Raw genomic sequence first — 15190 nt, forward strand, 5'->3', positions numbered from 1 at the left:
GGCTCGTTGAGCCAGGCTGCGATCTGATAAGATTTTGTTTTGTTTTGTTTTTTGCTGAAGTGACGAGAGAGGTACCCCACTGGATCTGAATGACTGATTGGGGACGGGGACAGAAGGCAGGCAGAAGACCCATGTACATCTAGGACAAACGTTTTCACTAATACTTAAATCCTAACACATAAAACATCCATACATGCCCACCCCTGAAAATGTAGACCAAATGACTATCTTTTTAATAATTTGTGACATACAGATTCAACTGTTGCTTTAACAATGTGTGTGCATTTCTGTGTATATAGCTTCCCCATTTTTATTGCCCAAACAGCTTAAACACATTATAGAGAATCTTAAAAAGACAAATGGTTAGATAGTCGATAACATGACTGAAATTCTAGAATAGCTAAAAAAAAGTGAAGCCCATTTCTTACTCAACAGTATCAAATGGTAGGTTTATTTCCACATTTCTGTTGCCTTTCTGAGTAATTTCAGTGGCTTAAACATGTTTTTTGGAAACCTAATTTGGGTGATTCTGTCATTTTCCTTTAAGAATTGAAGGGACTGCTAGGTTAGAATTTCTTAGTAGCTACTATATTTATTAAAATTGTGCAGGTAAATGCTATATATATAATAATGGCTGTTCTGCCATGACGGTTTATTTATACAGCGAGTCTCAATTGTATGATCATTTATGCCACCAAGCACAACAGTGAGGGCTGCATCTCATCCTGCTATAGTACCCCTTTCCTTTTTTTTTTTTTTTCCTTTTTCAGTTCAGCCCTTTTTTCCTTATTCAAAATGCCTCCACGGAGTCATTTGCTGCAGTGAGAAAGTCATGGCTTATCAGGCCAAAAATCTCTTCCTTGCCTTTTAAAATCCAATTTCCTACAGATTCTCCTTCAAATAAAACCATTTTCCTATATAGCTATGTTAATTTTTATCATTTGCGTACATTACAGATACCTTGGAAAACTGGTATTAAGCAAAAAAAAAAAAAAAATAAGGTTTGTCACTTTTTTGTTTATTCCTCCCACCTCCTCACTTCCCCACCCCCAGCTTGAAAGGAACAGCTTCACTGCCTTCAGAGTTATTAGTAACCTGTAATAGAAATGATTACACATAATGATAGCACATTCTTACTGTATTTTTTAAATGCCTTTCATCCAGTCACATTTGTCTTTTGCAACAGTCTTGGGCAATAAAAATGTGATGGGACCCCATTTCATAGGCAAATAAACCAAAAGCCTAGTGATTAAATGTCAGGTACTTTTGCTCAACTCTGCAAGATCAGTGAGGGAGTCTGAAGTTTCTAATTCACTGCTTGTCCCCAAAATGCGGTGCTACAAGGCGTCGTTTTGTAACTGTGCTGTGTGTTCCCTAATTCCCTTGTCGGATGACAGGTGTCCAGCAGTCTTCTGCTTCCTGAATTATAGCCAGAACCAGACAGATCCCGGCTTATAAATGTCCACTGTGTGTCCGTGAAACGTGAGCCTCCCCATTTCTGGAATACCTGTCACTGTTCTGGTGGTATTTTGTTTCCACATTTGTTGTAACCCATCTGCCAACACCACTGCCTTAGTTTGTTTGTTGGACTTCTTTTTTTAAAAGCAGGTTTTCCTTAAAGTCTTTTAAAAATTCCCCAGAAGTATTCGTTAGCGAGGTCTAAAGTTTTTCTCTTTACTCAGGTTTCTATTAAAAAAAAAAAAAAATATATATATATATATATATCATCATCGTCATTTAAAAATAGTTGCTTTTATGCCTAGCCCCCTCCATTTTTAGTGTTCCAGTGTAAGAGACTTGTTTAGAATCTCCTGGCCTGGATCTAATGACCCTATTAAAATAACTCTTGCTCAATATTCTTCATAGTGATTATTTTTTAAAAAGTATTCCTTCCTTTTAGTCAGGGTTAATTCCTTCTTAGTGAGAGTCAGTGCATAATCTTAGAAATCACCTTTGACTTTTATGGAGGAAGGTTGATATTAAGCAAAAAAGAAAAAAAGAAATCTTTTTTAGAGAAGGTAACCTAACTGACTAGATTTGAAATTCTCCATATCAACCACGAATCTTTTTAGAGTCAATTTCCCCACCATATGAAACGTACCTCTCACCCCCAGCAGAACTGTGACCCTCCAAATCCCTCCCCATGAAGTGATTTTGGGAAGATGTGTAGATTGCAAAAGCAGACTGTCCTCTACACTTCTTGGGTTCTTTAACCTGTGTCAGAGGTGGGGTTCATCCCAGCTCACCTTGTGCCTCTTGGCCTTCCTAATGGAATGTGAAATTAACATGCCCATTGTCCATTTCAAAATCTAATTCCACTGAAAGTGTAGGGATTTTCAAAGTAGAAAGGGCAGGGCCAATTGATGTGACAGGGTCCCCACTAACAATGAAAAAAGTTAGTTAAGGAGGAAACTGCAAGCACTGGTCAGCCTAATTAACCCTGACCAGCCCTGGTGGCCCCCCCAAGAAGAGGAACTCAGACTCTGGCCCTGTTAACACTAACCTCAACAGATTTCATTGAATTAGACTGAAAGAGTCTTTGTTCCATCTGATTCCTGTTCTGGCCCATGGTCACGCAGGGCATAAGATGGTGAAAGTCGGGCCAGGGTCTCTCTTTGGGATTCCTCTAAAGGGTCAACTAGTCCAAGTGGCCTTTATAGAACTGGGGAAGGCTAATGGGAAGCCCCAGATACAAACTGACCATTGGCGTAGGCCAAGGAGCCTGTGAAAAGGGAGGGGAGGGGTGTTTCCAGAAGAATCAGAGAAGGATGTGTCCTTTTCCTTCATTGTCTAAAATGGGCATCAGGTACTAAAAACTGAGAGGAGCCTTTAACTAAGTGCTTGGCACATATAAGTGTCCAATAAATGGCAGCCATTATTTTTAGGAATCTACTTGTCTTCCTGGATTTTTCTCTCCTTGGTCCAAGTGAGGGTTTTTATTTGCTTGCTTGTTTCATATCTTGGCTTGTGGGATCTTAGTTCCCCTACCAGGGATCGGCTCTACACCCCCTGCATTGGCAACACAGAGTCTTAACCACTGAACCACCAGGGAAGTCACTGGTTGTTTTCTTTGTTTACGGTATTCCCTGTGAGACTTACAAATTCTAAAAATCCTAGGCACCCATCCTGTCTTTCCCATCTCAACATTTCTGAATACACTCTTTATACAGGTTTTATAAACAAGAGTCAACCCAAGCAGTAGACCGACACATTTATGATGGTGTGGAGTCACTGTTAGGTGAGTGACAAGATGAGGTGGGAGCTTATTTTTCACCTGTCCTGAGAAAGCATTACCTACTCCCCTCTCGGATCCCCCGCTGCCACCCCCCCACCTCCTCCTCTTTATTAGCCCTTATCTATAAATCACATCACTACTGTGGTTGAGCCCGGGGTCCTGAGCACTGATTGCTCTGTGCTTATTACACATGCCAAAAAAAAAAAAGATTGTCTCTAGTTTTCCTTCCGACAGCCAGATGGAGAAGAAGGCCAGCCACTGGGAATGGAAGATGAGAAGACCCTCCGAGAATGAGGTAGGGAACAACACACAAAAATACCCACGTTTGACTTTTCCTGGTTGTTGATGACATGCTCAGCTGAGACCTGAGACGCTGTGGTCTCTGACAAACAGCAAACCCTTGAGAGGCGCGGCCCCCTCCAATCAGAATTCCTGGAGTACTTTCACCCAGGCAGCAACTGGGGGCTGTAACAGAGAAGGACATTAGGGGACTGATCTGTGACAGAGCAGTGAACGTAAGGGAGCATGCGCTGCCATCCTGCCTTAGAGGAAGAATGCACTGCAGGGTAATTTGTTAAACCTCAGGAGAATTCTCAAGCCTTTTGACTCGTGGAGTTCTGCCCACAGAACTTGAACATGAGATCTTACTGAACGTTTCTTAATGATTCAAATTGGGGCGAGGAGGGAGGTATAAAGGCATAAATTGTTATCGGATCCCAAATTTATTATGAGTCAGTCAATGTTTCTGAAGTTGTCACACACACTTGGTGTGTAGGACAGAGTGAGTACCTTAAACTTCCCTTAATGAGTTGATAATGGAAAGGGAACTCTCGTACTCACTTTTGAAGGCGCGCCACAGACAAGCTTTCCCAACCTCCATATCAGCACACAGCGCCAATTCTTCTAAGGGAAAAAGAACTTGATTTATCCAGCTCTCGCCTCTCCCCTTTGATCAAAAGACCAGAGCACCTCACTTCTCTTTCCTCTCTGAGCAGTTGTGCCTTGCCTCAAACTGATTGCTAATTTGCAAATGACTGTGAAGATATATATATACACATATATATGTGTATATATATATTTTTTTTACAGGGAACCTTCATTCAGGTAAGTTTATAGCTGTGGGATTTTTTAAAAGAAACAGTAATTCCTGTGATGAGGCACACAGACTAAAAGCAGACACTGTAATGTAGTCCACGGCCAAGACAGGCTGCTTGCCAGGGCTCTGCTGAAGGATACAGAGCGAGGTCTTGCATCTCAGCAAGTCTCCATCCAGGCCCCACTGACCTGGGGGACCACAAGCCTGGGCCTCCGTTTCTTTAGCCATGCAAGTAACTAACTGGTCCATCTGAAAAAGAAAACAAACCAACCTGTTGAAATAGGCCATGTCACTTATGAGGTACACAGCCACTGAAATTGCTGGGGCACGTGGACACTCCCTTTTAAGAAGATGCTGCTTGTTTATCTGCGGTTCCGTAAGGTACCTCCTAAGTCTTTTTGGCCTTTGTAGTTTCTGAAGTTATAGAAAGTGTCCGTGTTAATTCTCAATCACTGCTCTCTGGATAGGTCTAGGAGGCCCACAGTCTACTTCATTAACTTATTCATAAAATCATATATGTCATTCAGGGGTCCTTCCACCCACTGCTCACCCCCAAATATGAATTATTTTTTTACTGACTGACTCTAGAAGGGCCAAGAGATGGTGGGAGTGAGTTGGTATTTCAGGTGACCACTAGATGGTGAGGTGGTACAGGCAGAAGAAAGGTGTCGCATCTGTAGTGACAGCGAGAGGGGAAGAGGAGAGCCAGCCAAGACAGAGGAGGGTCCCTCTTCCCTGCAGCCCCACCCCAGGACAAAGCCCAGGTTCTGGTCAAAACCCCTTTGGTTGGTAAGGCCCTGGAGCTTTGGTCAAACCTAGTCTCTTATTCTTAAACTGTGATTTCTCCTTGCTGGCTCTCTGCTGGGATTTTAGCATTTTCAGGGGACTCTGTATAACAGAGGGGTCCTCCATAGGCAGACCACTGACATGTTGCCATGGAGACCAACCTGTGCAATGTAGAATGTGTGGGAGCATCTCTAACCTCTGCCTACTAGATGCCAGTAACACACACATACACACAATACACACATACACACAATACACACACACATACACAAAAATACATACACATACACACACACAATACACATGCACACAGACACATAAACGTACACACATACACGCAAACATACACATACACGCAAACACACATACATGAACGTACACATATACAAACATGCACACAGACACATGCATACATATACACACAAACACAAATGTACACACATATACACTATATACATGTATACAAACGTACACGGATACACACAAACACACACATATACATACATGCATACATATATATACACTAACATACACACCTTCTCCAGGGGATCTTCCCAACCAAGGGATTGAACCCGGGTCTCCAGCATTGCAGGCAGACGCTTTAACCGCTGAGCTACCAGGGAAGCCCACACATACATACATATACACAATACACACAAACATACACACATTTACAGACACACACAGACACATACACACACACACACACACCACCACCACCACATACACACAGTGTGACATCCAGAACTGCCTCCAATCATTGCCAAGTGTCCCCTGGAAGCGGGGGAGCAGAAATCACCCCCAGTTGAGAACCACTGCCTTCACATCAACATCAAATCCTAGGAAAGGCAGAGCTCATACAGATCATAACCTGACCACCTTAAAAAGAAACCTATTATCTTCAGAGAAAAAGTTGCTAACTTCAGTTACTAGTAACCACTCAGAAATGTTAATTCCAGTCTCGGTGATCCTACATTCTCCGGTAGAACTGATTTCCAAAAAATCTCAGAGAAGAAGGTGACCTCCGGAGGTTCACTAGATGACCCTAAATGGAAGAGAAAAGGAAATTATTCCAGGGAAGGAAATAATGAATCGGTCTAAGATTGCTGATTACGCAAGTCAGTCTGTAGCTAATCAATAGTAGATCAGGGCATAAATAGATTTTAACCCTTCAATGATCTCATCTACCACTTAGGGGTTCTTTAGGGGCTTCTGTCTGAAGCAGGCAGGGGATGGGATTCTCCCTATCTGATGTGCATAAATTGATTCACTCTGCATCAGACAGGAGTATGGTCAGGATAGTAAGGACTGGTACTCAGATGGCTGCTGGTCACATAACAGCTCTAGGTGGCTGGGGCCCCACCTGCATGTGTCCCACAAAAAAAACACAAGCAGAGCCTGTGATTGGTAATGTGTGCACTGTAGCCATAGGGTGTAAGCCCTGCTAGCTGGGTCACTGTAGTCCTAGCCCTATGGGAACCAGCCCACTGCATGGGGGTGACCCCTAACCGTTAGGACTTGAGATTTCAAGGCAGGAAGTTTAGGGGTGGGTAGGGGGCAGTGGAAGGAATGCCTCTGAATGACTGTACTGATGAAGGTAAAATAAGATCTTTTAGAAATAAGACACACTTGTGCCAACAGAAGTGAGAACCCAAGGACGTTTCCTGTTCAAGAGTTGCACTTGGTTTTTGGTAAGATGGTAGATGCACCCACCCGTCCATACCCCCATTGCTAGGGCAGATTCTATAACCAATATCTTGGAATAATCATAACAGGACTAAGTGATTTTTAAAATTTTTTACAGATTATTTTTTTACTCAAGTATAGTTGAATAAGTCATTTTATTTTTAAATAGTGGCCTAGCAACCCCCAGCTTGCACCTAACCAGCCCCCCTCCCCGCCCAATTAACCCTTATGGAAGGAGACTTTTTGCTTCTTTATTATATTTTGAGCCTAAAACACTTACATGTTTGCCCCCTTCTCGTCTTCCAAAAGAGCTATTACAGATTCATTTGAGATTTATTATTTTTTAAGAATTTTTTTTTTTCATTTTCCTTAGCGAACTTGGAATTTGGGGCCCTTAAGTTAATTGCAAAGTCTAGAAGGAAAAAAAAAAAAAACCCTACTCTCCATTCTACACACCTATGAGAACTTAGATTTTTGCTTTTACTATTAAGATTATTTTAGGATAAAGAGTGAAAACTGGTTGGTAGTTTAATAGATTATCTACTGGACATTTTTTTAAAAAATAGGTTCCAAGTTTAGTTAAGCAAAGTGCCCTCTAACTAAGATCTGCTTATTGCAGAATCCTTGAAATTACCCAAGGCATGTTTTTTTTTGAATGTTGATTTTGACTTTTTGCCTGGGACCAAGTGCAACATCTTTCCAAGGAAATGCTTAGAAGGCTCCGGGCAGAACCCAAAACAAATGCCAGACGTTAGGGGAAAAATTTTAAAAGTTGGATTGTCATAAAACTAATAGCTGTTTATAATTCCACACTTAGGTGATTTCATTTCTTCCTTTTTAGCTGCTAAAAGGGAAGCATATTAAGATCATTTTGTTTTGCAAACAAATGGCTGGTTTTAAAATGGACACTTGGAGGGTTCTCTTTTCCAGTTGGAGGGTTTCCTGATTCCAGAGGGCTCTCGGGATCTTTATCCTTGGGAGGTTTGGTCCGGGATGGACTTGTTGTGTTCATCCTTTGCCATGCTCCCAAGTTACCCGGATTGCGGAGGGGATGGGCAGAGAAGGCCTGGCTTCTCTGGAGGGTCCCAGGATCATGGAAAGGGTACACTGGGTGAACATTAGCAGGCTCTCATTTCCAGAACCTTGGTTGATTCCACTGCTCTATTCAAGGATTCCATGAATTTGCCAAGTGACAGCCAGGAAAGGCCAAAACTTGATTCTTAAAGTACCAACAAGGCTCCTCGTCCTGAAGATTCTGCCATGGTCAGGGGAAATACTTAAACTTGGTGGGCGGTCCTAGAGAGAGCCAGGAGGTGCATCTGTCAGTGTTCAACTTTATGTAGAAAGAGGTAATGACCCAAGGGACAAAGCCAAATCCCTTGCAGACGTCTTATCCTGAGATTTAAGTTGACAGGTGGCACAGGTCTCGCTTTTTATTCTTTCTGACCCTAAAACCTTGATTCCCCAGAGATAGGGTCTGACTTCCCATATTAAGGCAGGCTCCAAGCTGGGCGCTGACCTTTCATTCTGCCAGGAAGAAAGGGTCGGGGAAAGGCCACCAGGACTGCTTCATTGGAGAAGGGCGGGGAAGCGGGGAGCTGTCCCATTCTCCCCGAAGATCTGCCCAGCTCAAACCTGGGGTCAGAAATCAGCCTCTTAAGAGATTCCCTCATTTTTTCTTTGCTTTCTCGTTTTCTCTTCCCCTCTTTTGAAATTAAAAAAAAAAAAAAATCTTATTTTAGGGAGGTTTCTGAGCAAGCAATACCTTTTTTTTTCTTTCTTTTTTTTTAGGGAAAGGGGCCAGAACACCAACTATTTAGGGCTGGGAAGTGGAGACAATAAAATAAAGCAAGGCTGTTCAGATCTGGCTGGCAGATGGCGCTCGGCTTTTACAATTGAGAGCCTGGCTTTCCAGAATTCATAGGGAGCTTGCGCCCAAGACAGAATTCCGCAGCCCCCTCCCCTAATCCTCTTTCCCAGGGTCACAGTCCCCACCCCTCAAGGCCCAGGGATCATTTTCTTTTTTTTTTTTTTAAGGTTTTCCAGTGGAACAATGGATCTCTAAGGACAGATATCCCTTTTAACTAGTGGTTCTGTTAGACCATGGCCCGTGCAAAAAAACACACTATCACAGTGACCTCTAACCTCCCAGCCCTTTTGCGTGCCCTGGGTCTTCCAGGAACCAGTTCTGAGACCTTGGGCAAATTGCTTATCTTCTGGGTTCCAGTTTTTCTCATCTGAAAAAGGAGAGGACTGTCCTTTTCACTTTAAACTTCTTTAATTATCTTCTTAAAAGTTTTAATAGGACAGGTATGCCAAATAACCATCCTGCCCCACCACACTTACACACACACACACACACACACACACACACACACACACATGTCTTTCTCTCTTTTCTCTTAAAGCATCCTTTCCAAAATAGCAGCTTGTACAGGAAATATTAGGCCTGCCTTTTGCCCTTTGGTACCTAATTAATAATTTCTGGGTACCCGTCATTGGGAGAACCTCTGCAGGATGCACAAGAGGGTTGGATTCTTTCTCACCCCAATCCAGGGCTAGAAAAGAAATTCAGAGGTGGCAGAGGTCCTTTTGTCCATCAGAGAAACCCTGGGAGGTTCCTGGAGGAGTTAGCATTTGAGACAATATGGGAAGATGCTGGGAGATGAGGGAGTAGACTTTGGGGTAGATACTCAGAGCTGTCTTAGAGAGAAGATACTGGTTGAGGGTAAATCCTTGGTTTTTTCCATTCATGAGAAAATGGTTGGGGTTTTTTAGGGTCTCTGAGATTTCAGGGCTAGTTTTTCTTTTCTCCCCTTTATGACCTTTCTCTGCCTCTCAGGGCTGCAAGCCTGTTGAGCTTTCAGGGGCATTCTTACTAAGAAGAGTTTTCCCCAGCTGAGGACCCCCACCCTCCATCTCAGGCCCAACCCTGGGCTTAAAGGAAGGTCACGTCTGTCATGATGAGGCCAAGTCCCGTGGAGAGACAGTGAGATCTGATGGTGTCCAGGGCCAAGTTCCTTGGTTCCAACAGAACGGGCACCCCTTCCATTTCTCTTCTCCCCTCCCTGCAGCAGCTGTAAAATCATGAGGTCATCTATTTGAGAAGGGCCACATGAACTTCCTCCCATGCCAGGACCTACCAAATCCTGTCACAGAAGTTCATTCCTGTTCAACAAAACCTACCCTCCACACACCATTCTTAAATACACCCTCTCCCCTTCCCCTTTATAGCTGAAAAAAATAAATGAAACTGAATAAAATAGACTCTACGCCAACAAGTTTCTCTTAAACTCCCAATTTCCTGGGGCTCCTTTAAAGTTTTTTTTTTCCTGCCCCCACCTTCCAACCCATAGCCCTGAACTTTGGACAAGGCAGGTTAACAAGGCTCTCCCCCTCCCCCAGGTGGGGGTTCCTCTGGATGTGGGTTCCCTGGGAAAGCAGGGCAGGTGGGCTGCCCTGTTAAAGACACCTTTTCCGGGCCAGTAGACTTCTCCCCCACCAGAGGTCAGCAGAGAGCTCAGAATGACTGGGATGCTCACAGGAAGTGGGATCACTTAGAATTTTCTAGATGAAATGTAGCAAGCCCTACGGAAAAAAGCCCCAGGTTTTAGGGGGTGGGTACCTCAGATTAGGGTCTCATCCTGTTCTGGGTCCCTGGGAGTTTAGTTTTAACACCAGTGCTGCCATTCTGTACTTTAGGGAGACAGGGAGCTTAGGTCCATTCATTTGGTGGGTTTCTCTACCAGTTTCCCCTCCCTGGACAGCACACACATCTTTACCTTCTGGGGGGCCATGTCCTCTTAGAACCCAGTCTCCCACATCGGGCCAAACTGCCCACTTTCGCTGCCCACAGGACTGGGAATCCACACCCCACACTTTCCCTGACCCCTTTCCCTTTTTCTTCCAGAAGTTGTACTTATTGTTAAAATGACATTATAATATTACAGGAAATCCACCCCCCGCCCTGCCCTTATCCTGTCAGGGTTTTATATCTCCTTATCTCCTCCTGTTCTCTACCCAGACATATGGATGTTTCTAAAGAGGGTACTGATGGCGGTGCGCAAACAACTTCACCTTTAACTCACCCCCCCACCCAACACTCACTGACTTCCTGAGCGCATTTCCCACATTCTCCATTGTGTCTTTTCAGGGTTCTTTTACTTGCTCAGCGCTTTCCCCTGGGGTGGGACAAGGGGGGAAGGAATCTGAATTCCTTTCTTTTCTGAACTTTTGTGAACTCAGAAGTGGAAAAACCAGCTCCCCTCCAAGCCAGTTCTTTCTTGAGGAAAGAGAGAAAAAGAAGGTACAAAAGGAAAGAGAGAGAGCAACATAGAGATGAAATTAAAAGTTTGAAAGAGCAGGGAAGAGGGGAGAGAAAGAAAGAAAAAGTACTTCTGCTAAATGTAGCTCTCAACGGGAGCCATAGTCCCTGCCCTCTAGGAACTTAGAATCTGGGAGGAGGAGGAGGAGAGGGGTCTGGTTACAAGGAATGGAAGCTGCACCGAGTAGAGGATGGAGCGCTGTCAGTCCAGGCTGAATGGCCAGCGCAGCTGAGGGGCCAGGCTGCCCTTGACTGAAGGCCTGGGGTGCAGGCCCAGGAATCCGAAGGGCAGGTGGGGAACGACACAACACATCGCTCCCTCCCCATCCCACCACCCTTCAGGACCCCACCGTAGTAGGACAGGGACTGGGGGCTGGTGCCGAAAGCCAAGACCAATGCCCCTACCTCCCTTCCCCACCATCCCCTGAGCTGTGACCTCCACTCTTTCTACCACAGTTGGCCCTTTTTCACTTGCTAGAACATTCTCCTGACCCTAAAATGATTCCTCAATTTTTTTTCCCCTTAATTAGTAATAAGCCCCCTTCTGGCACAGCCTGATTTTCTGAGTGTTTTCACAAGCCTTACCCCACTGAGTGGTTTGATTTTTAAGAAATCTGGCACCCGTTGGACCCTTTTGACCTTAAAAAAAAAAAAAAGCCAATCTTTATGAGTTCTTTGATTTGATAACTACTCAAAACAAAGCAAAGTAAATCTTCAAGTTGAAAGTGAACACCCTGTATATTACGTATACCTCTCAGACGTTGAGGAAATCCTCAGAAGTTTATAGGTTAGTGTCCTCCAGAACTTGGCTCCTGCCAGACCCAGTATAGGCATTGTGTGCTTTTTTTTTCCTTCCTTCCTCCCTTCCTTCCTTTCTTCCTTCCCCACACTTTTGAAAAACAAGTTTTATTCTCCTGGGTATGTTCATTAGGGAGAGGAGACAATTCTGTTCTGTGAGGAAGGCGGAGGGGGCTTCTGCAAGAGGAGACAAGATTGATTGCTTTGAGCTGGGGGGGCCCTCAAGCATATCACACCCAGATGCAAATCTCTCAGGCTATTAAAAAAAAAAAAAAACACAAAAGCTGATTTTAGCTTCCTGGCATTACTGGGGAAAATATTCCGTCAGCTGCCTCTGTGTCCTGTGCTTGATTCATTAGCTCAAGCAAAAAAAGTAAAATAAAATAAAAATCTTATCCTAATTTGTTGTAGTAGGACCCCATTCTCCCCAGTTTCGGCCTAAAGCAAAAAACAACAACCAAAAAACGTAGTCCACAGAGGCAGAAGACTTTTGCTAGGTTGAACAGGATTCGTTTGTTCTCAAGGTTTTAACTTCCCTCCACCAGGAAAAGTTCACCCTTTTCCCAAGCCCCCAAGTTAGAAACGTGTTACTAATTGATTGGAGCTAAATTTGCATTGCTTTGAAACCCAGCAGAATGGCCGATTAAGGGGCGAGAGGGGGGAAATGTAATTGCTAGCCTAATAGCCCAGAAAGCAGCTTCACCACCAATTTGCTTATCGAATGGGCCTTCTGTGACCTTTAAGAATCCTTGGGGGGGGGGGGGGAGTGCGGGAGAGAAAAGAATCCTTAGGGGTAAAGGGTCATCATGGCTGTTCTTCAAAAAAAAAAAAGAAAAGCTTGTTGGGAAATGTTTAATGGGAATTTAGCATAAAATGACACACCTAATTGAAGGAAATCATGGTTCCAAGTGAAAACAGTTGTCACGAATTAATTTTTGACTATTGGCAGATCTGAGGTTTACCTCATATGTAGACTGTGTCCAACTTGGCAAAGAGCATGGAATACTGCCCAGTTCTCAGTGCAAATGCTCCCATTTTCTCTCACTGATAAGTCACTGCCGAATTGGGGGGTTAAATGAGATGTCAAAATGGCTGTGTTTCCTTTTTGCCTTTCTAGTAGCATCTCTTAAGTTGCAGTAGCCAAGCATGTGTCTGCCAGGCCTCTCAGAAGCATGAAATCCTTGCTGGGTCGGTGAGTTTGCCTTCATTTGGGCATTTTTGTTTATTCATTCATTCACTCAATATACACTAATAATGTGCCCTTCCCCATGGGGAAGACAAAGGTATAAGGCATTGCTGCTCTCTTTGGTCTTACAATCAAAACAATCCCAGGAAGTTAACCGTGAACCATTGCTGATTAAATAGGAAATAGACATGGCAGGTAAGAAAAGACAGAAAGGTTGTCAAAAAACACAGATGTTGGTGGCCTTCCAACCCTTCCTCAACCTAGTTGAGCAAAGCAAATCAATGGTCACATAAAATATGTTGAGTCCTGATAATGAGACTGTAGAAAACCCAGAAGGATCAAAACAGATGTCCACGTGTAGATTCGACAGGCACACGGTTCAGATTTCCACATCAGTCCAGGACTGAACAGTTGTAGGTAAACAGCAGGGGTGGGACCTTCTCGAGGCCCAGTGTGGGTCTCAGAGAAGCTACCGAACCAGGCCTTTCTGTAGGAGGTGTTGCTGGGGGTTTGCTGGGCGAACTGAGGGATGGACTTGCTTTCAGAAGGGACTCCAGAGGCCTGACCCTGGGATAGTGAAGCTCCTTCTTCATCCAGCTCCTTTAGCCAGCTCCTTCTCTCTTCTCTGATTTGTCTGGAGCCTGAGCCTTTCAGGATCTTCTGGGACTGAAAATCCTCTTAGGGGATAGCCTTAAATTCTTCCACCTAAGCTTAGACTCTTCTGTTTATGTCTAGGATTTGTATTCTGAGGGGTGGGGTGAAAAAGCATTCACAGTTTGCATCCAGAGGTCCTGAGGTACTGTGAAGTGTTTTCATCTTAGCTTGGGTCCTCCATCTTAGCTTCTGGGATCCCCTCCATTTTGGTTTTAGTCAGTTCTCCATTTTAGGTCCTCAACTGCCCTCCATTTTTGCTCCAGTCCACCATCTTAGATCCTGGCCTGTCCTCCATCTTAGCTTCTGGGCTCTGGGACTCTTTTTCCTATTTTCCTAATGGAAATAGAGATACTCATTATTCAGGTTAGTATAATTAACCCCCAGTCTTTGTGGAAAGAAAAGTGCAGAGTTAATTGCAGAATTTAATTTCCAGCTTTTCTCTCACAAATACTTTTCAGTCATCTCTTCAGAGCCTTGGAAGAGTTGTTTTATCTATAGGGCTCTTGTAATACTCAGCATAGGATATGCAGTTTTTATAAAAATACGTGTGTGTGTATACAGATAGATAAATAGAGAATTCTTATTTTAGATATAAGAGGAGGGAAGTGCTTTTGTGAAGGCGATTGAACTGAAGGAACTCCCCAGACAACAGGGACTGGTTTTATTTCAGGAGTCAAATTCAGATTTACAAAATTAATAAGTTTGGGCTTCTCCTTGTTTGTGACATTTTCATACTTTTCACCTGAGAGGCACACTTCAAAATCAATGTGAATGAAAACCCATTTTCAGGGCATAATGTGAAGCTTGTTTACCAGCTCAGGGGGGAAAAAAAAAATCAGTTTGCCAAGTCACTTTGAAAACGTCCTTTATTACAAGTGGCTGCCTCTGTAAATGAATTAGTTATGTGCAATTACTTCCCCACCGCGGCCTGATGCTCTCTTGAATCCGGACCACTCTGCTAGGATACCTTGAAAACGTTGTCCATCCTGAGAGAACTGATTGTTAAGAGATGGGGCCACCAAGGCGCCGAGAACTGCAGTGAGCAAATGGTCCCACTGCTGGGACTCGGGGGCCCCCGGCTGCAGAGTTCCCTTTCAAAGACATCTGGACAGCTGAGGCTGGGAAGACTGGATTTTGCTTCCTTCCCGCTCAGGGATGAGCCTGTGGCAAATTGGAGAAGGGGGCTTCTGGCCCCAGGCCTCCTTACCTCCCTGCAGGTGGTTGTGTTCTGTTCAGTTAATCCCATTAGCTGGCAAAGGCTTATGGGGCTACCCTTAAGGGACATTTGCATTTTAATAAAGAGCTCTCTGAGGCCAGAGAGCTGAAAGAGTCACGTTTTTAATAGTGAAATAGAATTCTAACAAGAGGCTGGGGAGGGAACATTTGGGCAGTTGACACCCGAATGCTTCCCCCACCCCCAGCTCT

General features: G+C 44.0%; 2 protein-coding genes and 1 long non-coding RNA gene across 15 annotated transcripts in view; 2 read left to right on the forward strand and 1 right to left on the reverse strand.

The window, feature by feature from the left end:
- The window catches only part of LOC112577614 (neuroendocrine secretory protein 55), a 60011-nt gene that overhangs the window by 17751 nt on the left and 27070 nt on the right, over positions 1-15190 (forward strand). For 2 of the 6 annotated variants that reach the window (XM_044927811.1, XM_044927810.1), the window contains one exon: positions 3171-3238. The exons of the other annotated variants lie outside the window; for them this stretch is intronic. The gene's annotated coding sequence lies outside the window, so the exon portion shown is untranslated. Of the gene's footprint in view, positions 1-3170; positions 3239-15190 lie in introns of those variants that run through there. 6 annotated transcript variants of the gene reach the window in all.
- Positions 1-15190, forward strand: part of GNAS (GNAS complex locus) — a 54025-nt gene that overhangs the window by 4577 nt on the left and 34258 nt on the right. For 4 of the 8 annotated variants that reach the window (XM_044927799.1, XM_044927800.1, XM_044927801.1 and 1 more), the window contains exon 3: positions 3171-3238. The exons of the other annotated variants lie outside the window; for them this stretch is intronic. In XM_044927799.1, the coding sequence (XP_044783734.1) occupies positions 3171-3238 (68 nt within the window). The remainder of the gene's footprint in view (positions 1-3170; positions 3239-15190) is intronic. 8 annotated transcript variants of the gene reach the window in all.
- On the reverse strand, positions 13534-15183 carry LOC123329193. Its single transcript, XR_006544511.2, has 2 exons — positions 14733-15183; positions 13534-14098 (listed from the first exon to the last, which is right to left on the reverse strand). It is a non-coding gene; the product is annotated as an uncharacterized LOC123329193 (long non-coding RNA).

The sequence above is a fragment of the Bubalus bubalis genome, chromosome 14, assembly GCF_019923935.1.
Source record: "Bubalus bubalis isolate 160015118507 breed Murrah chromosome 14, NDDB_SH_1, whole genome shotgun sequence".
Classification (NCBI taxonomy): Eukaryota; Metazoa; Chordata; class Mammalia; order Artiodactyla; family Bovidae; genus Bubalus; species Bubalus bubalis.